General features: G+C 44.5%; 1 protein-coding gene across 1 annotated transcript; it reads left to right on the forward strand.

The window, feature by feature from the left end:
- The first annotated feature begins 399 nt into the window (after window positions 1–399).
- Window positions 400–11,867, forward strand: LOC133131517 (FERM and PDZ domain-containing protein 1). Its single transcript, XM_061246899.1, has 15 exons — window positions 400–500; window positions 1,150–1,313; window positions 1,555–1,657; window positions 1,935–1,980; window positions 2,496–2,600; window positions 3,676–3,771; window positions 3,990–4,115; window positions 4,289–4,408; window positions 5,004–5,140; window positions 5,681–5,807; window positions 6,100–6,192; window positions 6,656–6,838; window positions 7,261–7,405; window positions 8,020–8,916; window positions 9,164–11,867. The coding sequence occupies exons 1-15, from the start codon at window positions 400–402 to the stop codon at window positions 11,749–11,751; spliced, it is 5,031 nt and encodes a 1,676-aa protein (XP_061102883.1). The 3' UTR covers window positions 11,752–11,867.
- Window positions 11,868–16,068: the final 4,201 nt, after the last annotated feature.

Consider the following 16,068-nt stretch of genomic DNA (forward strand, 5'->3'; position numbering starts at 1 on the left):
AGCAGGGATGCTCATAGATGCTGACACTGTGCTCTCCTGGCCCTATCTACTGTCACCTCAGTCCTTTCATAAATCCCATTACTCAGATTTATAGGCATCTATATACTCAAATATATAGATGAAAAATATATTTTTTATATTTTAACATTGCTAATATAAAGCACATAAATAATTTATTCAGAATGTATATTAAAGTGCATAACATGTATGGTTAATGTTCATACAATGTAAAAGCAATATTTTAATAAAAGTGGAATGGTTTGGAAAATACATCATACATCACACATCATAAGTTATTTTGATGTCATCGTACTGTGTATAACACGGCATCTGAAATTCAGTATCATATGCAGTACATCGATTTAATTTATTTTAAGTGTCCTCTTGTCCAGCAGGCAAATGGAGGAGCAGGAAAGGAGCAGATCTCCTTCCCGCAGGACCAGCCGAGTGGAGCAGGTGGTCGGCCGTTGGCTGCGGCGCTCTCGGGAGTCCATCAGCAGGTCAGTGCTCACAAATTGTGTTTCTGTGACCTTTCACCCGGAAACCGTTCCTCTGTGACCTTTCACCTGGAAACTGATTCTGAGAGTAATTCTGTGAGCTTTCAGAATCTGTCATCTTTTTTATATATATACAATAATTTTTGATTCATATTTATTCAATATTTTGTTTAAAAACAATATACATAAAAAGGGCATTATATTGTTATATGACAAAAAATGGATTAATGATGAAAAAAAACGTATGTTGAACCTTTTCATTTTATATGGAAAATATTTTCATAAGTGCATGTGCAACAAGAAGCTGGGCATACAACAATTTAAAATAGAATTGGGACATTATTTTAAGACAAAAAAAACAGAAAAGCAGTTTAGAAAATGAACATTCATAAAGCCTTGACAATATTTTTGTAACTTCTATTTGTATTGCCCTTTCTGTACACAATTGTATTGCCTTTTGTGTTTCTGTTATGGATTTAAAAACATTTTTTTAAATCTGTGAGCTTTCTCCTGAAAACTGCTCCTGTGAGCTATTTTCTAGACACCACCATAACTGTATGTTACTGTAAAGTTTCCTTATAGTACAATAATAGTGTTTTAGTTTTTCCCTGTGTTTAAAATGAATGAATGTAGTGCGATGTGATATTTACAGGGAGAGGATACTAGGGGATGGGAAGCCTGGTGACTCTGCCGGGACTGACCAGCGGAACTTCCCCATCAGGGTGACGGTACAGATCCTGCGGGACCCCCTACTGGACTCTCACGGATTCAGCCTCTCCTCCCAGCCCCCCGTCCTGGTACAAGATGTCACCATGGGTACGCCCAGCTCACATAGGGAATATATTAATCATGACTCCAATGGTGATGTCATTGTCTGTCCTAGACCTGTATATGCACTGAACTGCAGAAATGACCACAAACAGGCACGTGTTCTGCTTTCATCCTGCATGTTTAGGCCCAAGTTTATTTTTCTCCTTCTACAGCCATGGAGAAAGCTTCACACTGGAACTCCTGACCATCAGACAGATGATTATACATAGTTGTGTGTGTGTGACAGGTGGCCCTGCAGATGGGAGACTAGCTCCAGGTGACCAGGTGTTAAAGATCAACAATGTTGCCATAGAAGACCTCTCCTCAGAGCAAGCTGCTGACATCATCAGGTACCGCCCACACTGTCCCTATCGATCTCTATGGTGTCCAATGAGGATTAACAAAACTGTCCTGGTCCATCTATACTGTGTCTGGTAGCGGTTCCTCCATTAACATAGAAGTTGGAAGAGATTGGGATGTGTAAGGAATTAAAAAATGAAAAACAAAGTAGCCATAAAGTTAGCCCATGTGGGACCTCGACAATCAATTTTACCAGAAAGAGAGAGACAAAACAGTTCTGCCTCCTCCAATCACTCATTCTCTGCCTGTGTCTCATTTCCTCTTCAGGGAGTCAGAGGACTCAGTAACCATGACAATTCTCAGGCACACTGTGGTGAGTTGTGTGTGGGGGGGGGGGGCTAAAGGTCTCTGAACCAAAAAAATATGATGGACTAAAACCGTTAAATGTAATATCCCATGCATTTACCCTAATGACAATGATATACATGCATTGTTCCAGAAAATAGGGAAGACCTCAAATTAATTAATGGTGAATGAGAATATCAGCATGATTTTTAATGGCTGTGCATAGTGTGCTCATTTTCCTGTGGGTTCCTTGTTTTAAGCAGAGTGCAGTTTGCACACCTACCGGAATGAGCTTCCCCAGCTATGAGTGAGCAGTATTTGGGAATTCACTGCCACACAACCTGAGTAGGATGAACTGGCCTCTGCACATATGTAGTGTGCAGTGTACTGCAGCTTCAGTAACATCACATTTGTCACCAGAAGTGTGCGTGTGTGTGTGTGCACTTTCAGGTGTGTGCACGTGTGTGTGTTTATGCGCGCAGGTGCATATGTTTGATATGTGTACAGTTTGGCACAGAGGGTGATGTGTGAATTGCCTTCCAGGGGCCGAAGTCGTCCTTCATCACTGCTGAGAAGAGGGCACGTCTGAAGACCAATCCAGTGAAGGTGCGGTTCGCAGAGGAAGTGGTCGTGAATGGTCACTCTCAGGTCAGAAATCCTCCTTCTTCCTGCTCTGATGCAGGAGGTGTGTCTCAATGCATCCTCTCCTCCAGTCCTATCCTCCCTTCATACTTCCAGATAGGGGGAGGCAAGTGGAGGAAAGGAGGATACAGTTTTTTGAGTATTAGGATGTACCTGAGGTTGATGAAATAAGGATAGGAAGACAGGATCTCTCCACCAATCACAGAGTATATTAGTAAAAATAAACAGAACAAGGCCAATAATGCTTGGTGGATATTTGTTATATTTCTGGGATCACTTTATTGCTGAAGATAGTCTATGTGAAAGGGGGGGCATGTTGTTCCTGTTAATATTTTATGTCTGCTTTAACACAGCTCAGAGCCTGTGATTGGGAAGGCCATGGCCTGTCAACAGTCACCCATTAGTAGATAAATATGTGACTTGGTAGCCCCGTGTCCAGGCAAGGACACACAATGTTTAGCTCTGTCTGTAAAGCCAGAGACAATGAGGGTTTTATCCCAAATCTTTCTGCAAACATGCTAGAGGTGGTGACACCGCAGCAGAGGACCTACATGCCCATCTGTGAGAACCTTGTGAAGGTTGTTAGGGGGACCGTGATGTCATTTCACAGTCATGTGACATCGTCCTGTGCCTCCTCCAGCTGCTGCTGAGAGGCACTCAATTCGGCTCGGCTCTCTGCAGCTATATAAATACACTTCTCCGGAAAGCCACACAAGAGCCCTCCATTATTTATCAGTCTGAATAAATAATCAATCAGCTCCACTTCACTCAGGCATGGATTAATGAAGAGAAATTAAAATAAATTAAGGAGAAATGAAAGCTGGAAGTCCATGGACAAATATTTGGACAATCACAAAACCGCTGCAGTGTCAGCGAGTGTGCTCTCAAATCCTAAATTTGCTGAGACACAAGAAGCGTTATTGACTGCCTTAATTGCTGCTTCTCTGATGTTCCAAATCTTGCCTTCAAACAAGGACCTGGTTTCCATTTCCCATTAAATGCATCATGTATGTATGCTAATGACAAGAGCATTGTGGGCGCTGCAGTTCTCAAATATTTATCTGTTGATCCCCTCTTCCAGGGAAACTCTCTGCTTTTTCTGCCCAACGTTCTGAAGGTCTACCTGGAAAACGGACAGACAAAGGCTTTCAAGTTCGAGGCCAACACCACTGTGAAGGTACTCTTCCCTAATGTGTGTATCTAGTCCAGCCTAATGCACGGTGGTATTAGAGAGCTGTCACAGGCACGGCGCATTAGTGGAGCAGTTGGCGGCTGAGGGCTCATTAGCGGGAGGCGGAGGGTTCCTGCCGCCTCAGCAGTGCGGAACAGCCATTGGCCAGGTGCGAGGTGGAGAGGGTCTGCGCTCATGGCCTCTGCTGTTCCCGCCTCTCCCAGGACATTGTGCTGACTCTGAAAGAGAAGCTGTCCATCCGCTGCATCGAGCACTTCGCACTGGTCCTGGAGCAGCAGTACAGCATCAGCAAGCTCCTGTTTCTGCATGATGAGGAGCTCATCCAACAGGTACTCTCTCCCTTATACACACACAGACACAGTCACAAAAACACATGCACACACACATCCATCAAGTATGCATCTATAAGCGCTCTCCAGTCTCCATCGTTGATAGCACATTCAGAACCCAAATGGATGCCATGCCTATTTGTAATGCACGGATGGCCCATCCACCCACACAGATGGTGCAGAGGAAGGAGTCCCATGACTACAGGTGCCTTTTCCGCGTCTGCTTCATGTACAGAGACCCAGGCCACATGCTGGAGGAGGATCCACTGGCTTTCGAGTACCTCTACCTGCAGGTGAGTCACGCTCACCCAGTAAGGTGAAGTATGTTATTAATAGCAACGAATGAACAGTGAACACAAGAAGATATCATTATGAGAACCAGGCATTCAGCCAATCTAGGTTCATCATTTCCCCCCAGACAAATATTCATCTTCAGTGTAAATGGTTTTGGATTGTCATACATTCAAGATATATTCTAGATTGTAGTGTTCCAATTAGTTTGACATGGTTTTGTTTTAAGCAGTTTTCCAAAACAGTGTCACCAAGTTTGACGTTAGTTATTTTATGTAACTGGACCCTACAACATTTCTTGTGGTTTGCCAGCTTTATGTTATTCAAAACTCTGAAATGTAGCAGTAAAATACTAGCTGGCAAACCAATTTCTTCTCCTTTGACAACTGTCTCTTATGTCTATTCATAACTATTCATATATTTTTGCACTTGAGTGCTGGTGTAGACGGTGTGGTTTGTATGTTGAAAAGGATTTTTCTGTCTATACTATAGTAGAGAGCTGACCTGCAGTGTGGTAATATTGTCAAAGCAAAAGCAGAAGTTGAGGCTTCCTGCTTGTAAGTGCAGGAGGTGCATGACTGGACGGTGTGTCCGCAGAGCGTCAGTGACGTGATGCAGGAACGCTACGCAGTGGAGATGAAATGCAACACAGCTTTGCGGCTGGCTGCGTTGCACATCCAGGAGCGGCTGGCCAGCTCTGGACAGACCCACAAGACCTCCCTTAAGACCATCACGTGGGTACAGGCCTGCACATACAAGCTGTATACACACACACAAACACACACACACACACACACATATGCAGACGCACAGACAACATCCACGCACATGTGCACATGTGCACACACAGACACATATACACATGCACACATACCCAGAAGTACACACATAGGTAGACACACATTGCAGAAGCAGTCATATATACTCAGTGAGCACTTTATTAAGTAAACCTGTACACCACGTTGTCAATGCAAATATCTAATCAGCCAATCATGTGGCAGCAACGAAATGCACAAAAACATGTGGATTTGCTACATGTGGATAGGCAAAAGCAGCAGAATACCAATAAGTAAAAAAAACAGGTCTAATAAATACCTAATAAAGTGCTCACTGAGTGGATGTATGTGGAGACACACACAGAAACGTGCTGAAACATGTAGCCACACAGGAGTGGATCTCATTAGCTGGATAATGGCACCTGCCAGAACAGAATTTCTTTCATAGTCCTTTCCTATGTACCATTGTCTTTTGCTTTATTTATCTATTTCTCTTAGGAAAAACTGGGGTATTGAGAACTTTGTCTCCACAACATTACTGAGGAATATGAGAGAGAAGGACTTGCGAAAGGCCATCAGCTACCACATGAAGAAGACCCAGGCCCTGCTTGAACCCAGGCAGAAGGTAGGAGTTGGGGGTTCTTTGAACTTTCTTTAGCCTGACAGCATCAAAATTATCTGTCTCTGCTCACTCACATGATCTGACATTTTAGCTGCATTTCTCTAGAGCTCAAATAACACCATTTATGGGTCCATTTATCTGTCCCTGCGTGAAACAAATGTAATAAAGGCAAAGAAATTGGTGGAAACAAAAGCCTGGGCCTCCAGGCCTCCTCCGAAAAGGGCATTCCCAACCATTTTTCTGTCAATTTTTTTGGTACTGAGAGGATGATCTTACTGGATCTGTCTCCACACAGGTGATGTCTGCATCTCAGGTACAACTGACCTACCTGAACCAACTTGCGGAACTGAAATCATACAGCGGGAAGGCATTCAGTGCCACCATGATGGTAGGATATATACCTTCTCATATTTTACACTTCATGCCATTTAAAGAAAGTAGTTATGAGCCACAGTTATTCAATCATTTGTTCAAGTATTTGAACAAAATCATATTGGAAAATTGTTTTGTGGGTCACTTTAAAAAGGGGACTCTGTGAACTGTTTCACCAAGTTCTGAAACTTTGACTTGAGCAAACCTAACATTGTTCCATGGTGCGTTGTCCCCTGCTTAAGCCAATCTAACACTTTGGATAAAAAGCTTCAGCTAAATAACTGTAATATACCCTTTTTAAAGGGTAATTGCATTCCTCCTCCATCATTCTAGACTGTATTTGAACAAAATCGTACAGTACTCCCATATCTCAGCCAGAAAGACCATTAGACAGACAGCTGACACTTCTGTGTTACCATTCAGTAGAATGCAGGGAGTTTGTATTGTAACGAGGTCCCCCCTCTCCGACCCACCCACAGCTCCAGGACAGGGAGTCCATGGTGAGCCTCCTGGTGGGGGCCAAGTACGGCGTGAGCCAGGTGGTCAACCACAAGCTGAACATCATGACCACGCTGACCGAGTTCAGCAGTGTCAGCAGGGTGGAGCTGCTTCCTGAGTCTGATAAAGTCAGCCTGGTCAAGATCTACCTGCAGGATGTCAAGGTACGGACACCAGTGTCACCAACCACACTGGTTAGGCAAGCAAAGGAGGGGGGGGAGCGGGGTATTGTAACCACGTCTACAGTTTTGAGTCCCAGGTGGGATGCTGCTGTTGTCATCTTCAGCAAATAGCTCACTGTAATCTGATTTGTGTCTATAAATGTCTAGCGGGACAAAGGGATTATGCATCTAGAATATGTAAGCAGGAGTAAAGTGTTGTAGTTGCCCCAGTGTCAGAGGTCTGTTGCCCCAGTGTCAGAGGTCTGCTGCCCGCAGTCTGCTGACAGTTGCAAATCATGATAGCTTTTTTCAACTCCATCAGTGCAAACCTGCAGCTGATAAATCAAGGGATAAGAGAACATCACATGACTTAAATATGGCTTAAATACAAACTTGTAAACTCTGTGTGTGTGTGTGGCCTCCAGCCCATTACCCTGATGATGGAGTCCCAAGCTGCCAAAGACTTGTGCTGTTTGGTGGCTGGATACTGCAAACTTCTAGTGGACCCAGCATTGTCTGTCTTCTCCTGGACCGAGAACCACAAGGTGCATCGTATCTCAGCTGAGGAAGGTATGCAGCCAGGGAACAGGGATGTGCAGATAAGGGATGTGCACACCTGGGTCAAATAAGTAATTGTTTTGCATTCAAATACTTTTCTGTGCTCCATTGATCTTCCTGGTGCAATTGAACCAACCAAGAACACAAGAAGGCAGTATTCCATAGAAAGTATTTCAATCCAAAACAATTTTGTATTTGACACAGGTCTGGATAAGTGCAGATATACATTCATGATGAGACCCCATGAGGGTTCCCATAGCTTCTTTATGGAGAAAATATCAATCACCTACCTTAAGTTCTGGTTTAATTTGGAATATATAAGACAAGTGAGTAACTGTTTGAAAAACCTGGTAATCAAGATTTTTGCTCTGAAGTAAATTACCAATTTAACTTATTCAAGCATTTTTCCTGCCTTTTATAATCTCATAGAACAGAAAGATTGTTCACCAGGGGTATTCACAAGTGGTACAACAAGGAGATGAAAGCATACATAAAAATACGATTGATATAATAAAATTGTTGAGTATTTTTATCTTTTTGCTTTGCATGCGTACTTGTATATCACTTATGTCAACCCCTATTGTTCACAATCCTGAATAAGAGCAATCCTTTGTGTGTGTTTGAAGGTTACGTGTCTCGGGGCTGCAGTGACTCAGAGGAGTCTTCAGAAATGGACTCCGCTGACATGCTGGTCAACCTGCATGTCTCTGGTGATGACACCGGGGCGGCGCAGGAGAGTGGGCAAGAAGTAGAGGAAAAGGGGCACGGAAGCAAGGGCGAAGGAGAAGGGGACAAGGTGCAAGGGCAGGAGCCCAAGACAGGAGAGTCAGGGGACCATGTGGGAGGAGGGGGCAGAGTGGAGGAGAAGGAGGAGGAAAACGAGGAGGGCTCGGGGGAGGACCTGCTCTCTGAGACGTCAGACTCCTGCCACACAGACTCTCGTTTTTACACCAGCCTCTCCAGTGATTCCATGGATGCTCTAGAGGAGGACGACCTTGTGGCCTGTTCCTCCAGCCATCCTTTAGGCCATTACCTGCTGGGCACACCTGCACAGCATGAAGCAGTGGAAAATGGGGACATCACCCCCAAGGAGAGCACTAGCCCACATCCCTCTAGTGCCTATGACTATGACAGTGACCACGGCCTCCGCTTCTCCGAACTCTCCCAGCTGGCAGACTGTCTGCCCAGCCCCCCAGAAGCCAGTGAAGAAGAGGAGGAGGATGAAGAAGTCGCTAGCTTGCCTACATACCGGGAATGTGTGTTCACCTTTGAGGAGAACGACGCTCGGCACTATTATAACATCTGCTCCAATGTCACGCCAGACAGCGCTCGCAGCCAGCACAGGCCACACCCTGACCACTCCCAAGAAGAGGGAGAAGAAGTGCGGGACCCAATGCCAGACATAGAGCCCGTGCCCATCCTCCAGCCCCCACCCGGGTTTGGGGACAGCAGCTCAGAGGATGAGTTTTTTGATGCACAGGACATGTTCACTTCATCAGAAGTCACAAGGGAGGTACCCACAGGTATGTAGTCGCCTTACTGTAACTATATTTACATTCCATAGTTATGCTTGACTTCTGCAAACAAGTCTAAAAAAGAGAGTAATTCTAAAAAGACATGAGATTTAGTGCAATTGATAGGTAACAAATGATGAATGTTCTATTCTGATTAACCTGAGGTAGTCAAAGATACAGTTCATCGTGAAGATATTTTTTTATTTGTTTAAGTGAACGTAATTACTGTTTAATTATTGATTGTCTTTCCTCACAGGTGGCAGCACAGAAACAAGTGGCAGGGTGCGAACACTGAGCCTGAGCGACATAGATATCAGCGTTCCGGTACAAAGAACAGAGACAGAGCTGGAAGACAAAGGGAGGAGTGCATTCCGACATGGGCGGAAAAAATCTCGCAAGCGCCGCTCCTTCATGGAGACTGACTTCACCTCGCAAGTGTCATTTCCTGGGCAGGGCAGGGGCATGGTGGATGAAGACCATCTCCGCCGCTTGGACGGGTGCCCCACCGTCTCTTCCCTCAGCAACGGCGAGGGGGAGCCAACCCAACTGGAGTCCAAGCCTATTGGTGGCTCCGACGGCCACCCACTAGTGCGCCCCCGATGTCGCTCCGAGGACGATGGGGTCCGCAGGAGAAAACGGATCTCCTCAGAGCTCATGGAGATGGAGCCAGACACAATGGAGTTCAAGTCAGTGACAAAACTGCTGTCTGCGGCTGCACCCCAGATCATGGCGGTAAGGTGTCGAGTGGGGCCTGAGGGGCGGGAGAGTGTCAGACTTCAGGGTGAGTTGATGAAGGAAGGAGAAGACCTTGCAGAGACAGGAGGAACCATGGACATGCCCTCTACCTCCCATGAACACATTTTTCACACAGTAAAGGCCTCTGTGGGAGAGGAGAGTAACATACTTGTCTGCAAGGAGCAACCAGGTCAAAGGTCACAGGAGTTGCCCACTTCTTTGGACAATGAGGGTGAAACCGAGAGAAGTCCTGTTTTTACTGGAAACGGGACTTTCCCTATTCAGTCATTGTCACCACAACTGGTACTAGCGCCTGCTCTATATGTATCTGACATCCTTGATCTTGAAAATGATGATAAGGAGGAAGAAAGAGTGTGTGAAAAGGAGGACCCAGAAGCAGAATCTAACAGTTCAACTTTGGATGGCTGGAGAGGGGGCAGCACCTACCTGGCTCTAACCTTCAGGAAAGGCATCTCCATTAGCCATGAGTGTCTCATGAGGGTCGGAGCAGAGGCCGTTTCTGATACCACTGGCTCCACTGCTGCCAGAGAGACAACGACGATAACCAAGGAGCCTCAAGCTGGCTTCAAGTTTCAGAACTGCCCCTCAGGCATTATGAACCGGCTTTCCACCTCCACCCTGCGAGGCAAGATCCAAACTCTCCCCTGGTACTTGTCCCGCTCACAGGAGGCTTTGACTAACTGTGACAGCAGCACCGCAGACAACAGCAGCTGCTCAAGAGTGTCCTCTGGGGCCATGGAGGCAACTGAAGACACTGGAGTCACAGATGAGGTCAGTGAGGTCATAGATGAGGTCACTGAGGTTATAGATGACATTACTGAGGTCCTGGATGAGGTAACTGAGGTTGCAGAGGAAGCTACAGAGGAAATCACAGAAGTGGCCTCTGAAGCATCAGTGGAAGTAATAGAGGTTTTGAGAGAGGTCGTAGAGGCCGAACCTAGCCTGGTGTTGCAGGAAACAATTATGGATACGGAAGTCCCAATCACCACACTCCCTCACATTATTATGAAGTCGCAGACTTGTGAGGGCTTGCCGCTGAGTCTACACACCCTGGAGTCCACAGAGTGGTCAGGTGATAGGTCATCTCCAGGGACAAGGGATGAAACAGATCCATCAACCCCAACTTGTGGGGTCTTTACCCACTGTGAGTCCAAGCAGCCTCAACCCTGGGCTCCCCTCTGCCCTGAAGGGAATACAAGCTTTGGATGTGGCTCTATGTCATCCCCAGGGTGTCCCACCATACCCGAGGAGGCCCCCACACACCAGGAGGTCTGCAGCTGTCAAACTGTCTATACTAACTGCTTCAGTGCAGCACTGGATGAGACTGGATTTGACGAGGAGTTGACAGTTTACGAGTTCTCTCGTCAAACACAGGGAACAGATGGGTCCCCCTTGATGACTGGCCCACCTTCCTCTTTCTCCTCCTCCTCCTCCCTGTTTCCCTCCATGTCTCCCTTCTCAGGGGTTTGTCTCCCACCTTCCTCTGCAGAGCTGAGTCCCCTGCTGTCCCCACTGTACACCTCTGACTGCTACCCACCTGAGACCCTGGAGGACACGCTCAACCAGCTGCGTAACCGCCGGTACAGCCTCCCGGGGGGATTCTCTGCCCTGCAGCAGGACGTGGATGAGCTGCTGGCTCTTCTGCAGCCCCGTGGGATAGACCTTCCGATCAGGGGGGGGCAGCACCACCGGGAGACCTGTGCTGACCACTTCTCTGAGAACAAGCGTCTCCTCCATGCAGAGGCACGTAAGCTGATGTCCGGCTGCCAGCGGGTCACCCGGGTGGGCCAGGCCCCTGAGGAGACTCTAAGGTCTCTGGCCGAGAGCTTCCGTACCCTGGTGCAGCTGGCCAGTGTGTGCCTGTGGTTCTCCAGCTGCGTCCGCTGTGAAGGCCGCCATGCCGAGGCCCTGTCGGGCCTGAGGGAGGTAGCCAGAACATTCGGGGAGTTTGCCAAGGCAGCCAAGAATGCGGGTGGGAAGAAGAGCTGCCAAGACCTCAGTGTCAAGCTGCTGGCCAGGCAATGCACTGCACTCACGGCCTCAGTCTTCTGCCTCACACAGCTCTTCCGCACCCTCACTGCACTCTGAGGCGACCTTTGACCCCTGAATCACCAAAGAGACACTCGTGTGAAGCATGAGCACACACTCATCCTTCCACCCTGACATACATTCAGGCCAGTAAATAAAGGGTGTGTCGAGGGCAGCCAAACCACACTGTCTACAACCGCTGCTTGGTCTCCGACAATATCTATGACAAGAGCAGTAAAATAGATGGACTTCTCTTTACTTAAATATTTAGTTTTTTTTCAAGTATATGAAATATACAGTATATATTATTTAATTACATTCTTACATTTCTGTATATATGCATTTATTTATGCATTTATTTATTAATTTACTTACTTATGTTTCCTGCTCTCAGGCACTTCCTTACTCTGGTTTCTGGTGTTGAGGAATCAAGTAACTTAAAGCACGAACAGTCTTCTCTGCAGTTTCTATTCTGTTGTACGGTCCTCTCTATTTCCTCTACCACAGAACAAACTGTGACTGGGTTTTCCCTGCTCACTTCTTTACTGTTACACTGATCTATGCTGTGTGGGGAGCAGGGGGAAATGCACTGATATTTGAATGTTGACCATTTTAAAACTGAAAGGAGGTTTAGTGGGCAGCTGCCTATCCAACGGTTTGCTAAAGACTCATCCGATTGTGCTGTATGAAGTACTGAGTGTGACCCTAAAAGGGCCGAAAAGTTCTGCTCCATATTATTTGCTGATCTATCACAGGATCTATCAACTCTAGCAACATCTCAAGCAACATCTAAAGCAACAAACAGAACTCCTTGGAGGTGACAGAGAATGTTGGGTCTCCTCCATGACTATGTGTCTGTGGACTTTTAAAGTACAGCAACTATTATTTTTGTATTTCGTCTGGAAATGTTAAGTTTGAAAAGTGTTGCAAGAAGGAACTGCTCTATTGAAAGTAAATGACCACTATTACAAGATACACTACACTATAGAGAAACTGCAGAAATGCCAGGCAGTTTTAAAGGGGGTGTCTTTTGGTTACAATGCATCCTTGTCCCATAAATTAGTCACCTTGGAAGACAGGCACTAAAGTAGCATTTAGGCACTGATTAACAGATAAATTACTACCGTTTATTTATTTTTGTTTATTAGTAGATCAGCAAATCTTGGATTTACAAATGCAGGTGATTTAACTGTTTCACTGTCAGATGTTATTGAAATACCATTTTACTAATTAACCCTTCCTGAGGAAAACATAGCTCAGAGCTCCATAGTGATCGGAATAAGAAAAAATGACTTTAATTACCTCTTCACCTCAAAATACCTCATGTTATTAGTATCCCTCATTGTCAAAATGAGCATAATGAAGGGAATTAAACAGGAACACATGCCACAAGGACAAATCGGGGAAGGGGGAATATGGAAGAATTTTTACATGTCGGTCCACAACAGGGCAGAAAATTGAATCACTTATTTCAGCCAAGCTAAATGCAGATGTAGCAAAGCACAAAAAAGCTTTATTTTCTTTATTTCGTACCTTAGGGTGCCTTCCATTTTGTAGCAATGTGTCATAGTGGTTGATGTTCAGGTCTGAAAGTATCATATATATATCATATGGCTATTTGCAGGATGAGGTTTATCATAAATAGATATGGGAAGCAAACAAAATAGTTAAAATACTAATGCCAAGTCACTTAAAGGCTTGAGCCATCTCTTGTAACAAGTATGGCCTTGGAGCAAGTCGACACCACTTTTCCACAAAAAAGTCAAATCAATATATCCCATAAATGCTTGATTGGGTCACTGAGGCCATGGCCCATGGATAATATTTGTTTTCCTCAAACCACTGGGTAACCACTGGGAATCTTGATGAACATAGCCTCTCTGAATGAGCGAAAAATAATTAACAGTGTGAAAATTATGGCATGGTACAATTCAGAAACACTGACCATGCCTCCTGAGTTATTATTGTACCCAATAATTATATATATTATTATGCTGAGAAAATGTGCCCCATACTATTATGGAACCACCAGAATCCTTCACTGTTCGAATACTGCTGCATTTCCATTTTATTCACCTGTTAAGAATATTTTATTTTATCTTCATAGATTAGGCTTGTGATCATGCCCTATGCCCCAGAAAACTGTGCTCCCTTGTTATGTTTTTTTTTTATCAGTATGATACAATTAGCTTTCATGGTTCTGGAATATAAGAGCATGAAACATCTCTGATCCTGCATCAAATCACCTGCTTTTGCAAAATCTCTTGCAATTCAGGCGTGAGCTTCCCATGCATGGAGTTGTTAAACTTGGTTTCCTATGGAATGCTCTTAAAAGCACCTCATACATGATGATTCACAAGGGGTAGAGACCACCCCCTTTTGCCTTAACCCTTTAAACCCTTTTTTCCAGTGTTGAAGAATTCAATTACCAGTAGTGATTGTGACATCAGATGTTCAGTTAAGAACATTCTAATCACATATTTGTGATTTTACACTATAAAGGGTTAAAGCTGGTAGACCAAGCTAAGTTGTAACAGTAGGAGAATAGGAATAATAAGAGCATCATTTTACAATGAAGGGTGTGAAAAAGGGTGTGTTAGCTATGCTGACAGAACATGAAGCACACGCTGAAAGCCATAAATATCTGACAAGCAGGAAACTGTATTGATTCAGGGACATGAGTGAATGGGGACAATCTCTTGCTTTTTTTATGCTGTACTCCAAATATTAAAACAAACATGTTAAAACGTGTCCAATCGATATTTTATTTTGGTCATTTTCATTTTGGTCAAGTTCTCACTGCAAAATAAAATATCTTAAACTAAACCTGTACATTCTGTGTAAGATATTGATGGTGAGAGTATGTTAAAGTGTAGCACCCAGACAGGTTCACTGAAAAAATCAGTAACAACCTTGACTGTGGCTGACATTAAAAGCAATCAAAATATCTATATGGTATAGTTATCTATACACTGAAGACAGTTGAGTTTGAGGTCAAAAGATGGACTTACGCTGACAGATCTGAATTTCAGCTTTTATTTCCTGGTATTTTTATCTTGATTTGTTAAAAAACTAACATATCACCTTTTTTATCAGACCACCCAAGTGTTAGGTGAGCAAAAGTATTGGAACATGTGACTGACAGGTGTTTCTTGTTGCCCAGATGTGTCCTGTTAGATTGATTGGTGAAACAAATAGTGTCTACTCTTGGTTTTAGCCTTTGGTTTTGCCTGTGAAGTCTGCATTTGCGTTAGAAAGGATAAAACAACATGAAGACCAAAGAGCTGGAAAGCAAGCCATTTTGAAGCTTAGAAAAGAGGGAAAATCATTGGGGATAGCTTGTACAACAACTTGGAATGCCCTGGAAAAGAAAGAAACTGTTGGCATAATGAGCAACAGACATTGAACAGGTAGACCCAGGAAAACAACAGCAGTTGATGACAGAAACATTGTGAGAGCTATGAAGAAAAACATCAGTCAGTGACATCACAAACAATCTCCACAGGGCAGGGATGAAGGTATCTCAATAAACTGTTCAAAGAGCAGCAATACAGAGGCTATACCCCAAGATGCAAACCACTCATCAGTACTAAGAATCAGAAGGCAAGATAACAATTTACCAAAGTGATGGAAAGACCAAAGTGTGGAGAAAGAAGGGATCTGCACATGATCCGAAACATACAAGCTCATCTGTGAAGCGCGATGGAGGAAGCATCATGGCTTGGGCTTGCATGGCTGCTTCTGGAGGAGGCTCATGATGTGAATCATGATGGTAGCAGCAGGATGAATTCAGAAGTCTACGAATCTGCCAACTTAGGGAGAAATACATCCAAACTAATTACCAGGAACTTCATCATGCAGAAAGAAAATGACCCAAAACACACTGCCATCACAACAACAAAGGACTTCACTGGGGAGAACAAGTGGTAGGTTTTAGACTGGCCAAGTCAATCACCAGACCTTAACCCAAATGAGCGTGCACTTCACCTCCAGAAGAGGAGATTGAAAGGAAACAACTGAAAGAAGCTGCACAAAAAGCATCACAAAAGAAGAATGTAACAGTTTAGTGATGTCAATGGGTCGCAGGCTTGATGCAGTTATTGCAAGCAAGGGATATACTACCAAATATTTACTTAAATACTCTCTGTTCCAATACTTTTGCTTGCCTAAAAATTGGGTGGACTGTTACCAAAGGTGCCATGTTTTAAGTAGTTTAACACATTGAGGTGTAAATACCAGGAAATAAAAGCTGAAATTCTGAACTCTTGTCTCATGTTCACCTTTTTATTTCAACCCCAAATGTATTCAGTGTATTGCAAAATGTTCCAATACTTTTGGAGGGGACTGTATATGAATTGATGTACAGTACAGATACTC

Source organism: Conger conger, chromosome 6 (assembly GCF_963514075.1).
Source record: "Conger conger chromosome 6, fConCon1.1, whole genome shotgun sequence".
Classification (NCBI taxonomy): Eukaryota; Metazoa; Chordata; class Actinopteri; order Anguilliformes; family Congridae; genus Conger; species Conger conger.

Coding starts and splice junctions, on each gene's coding strand:
- LOC133131517 (XM_061246899.1), top strand. CDS start 400: ATGGAGGAGCAGGAAAGGAGCAGATCTCCTTCCCGCAGGACCAGCCGA. Junction 1,658..1,934: donor CAAGCTGCTGACATCATCAG/GTACCGCCCACA, acceptor TTTCCTCTTCAG/GGAGTCAGAGGACTCAGTAA. Junction 7,406..8,019: donor TCGTATCTCAGCTGAGGAAG/GTATGCAGCCAG, acceptor GTGTGTTTGAAG/GTTACGTGTCTCGGGGCTGC.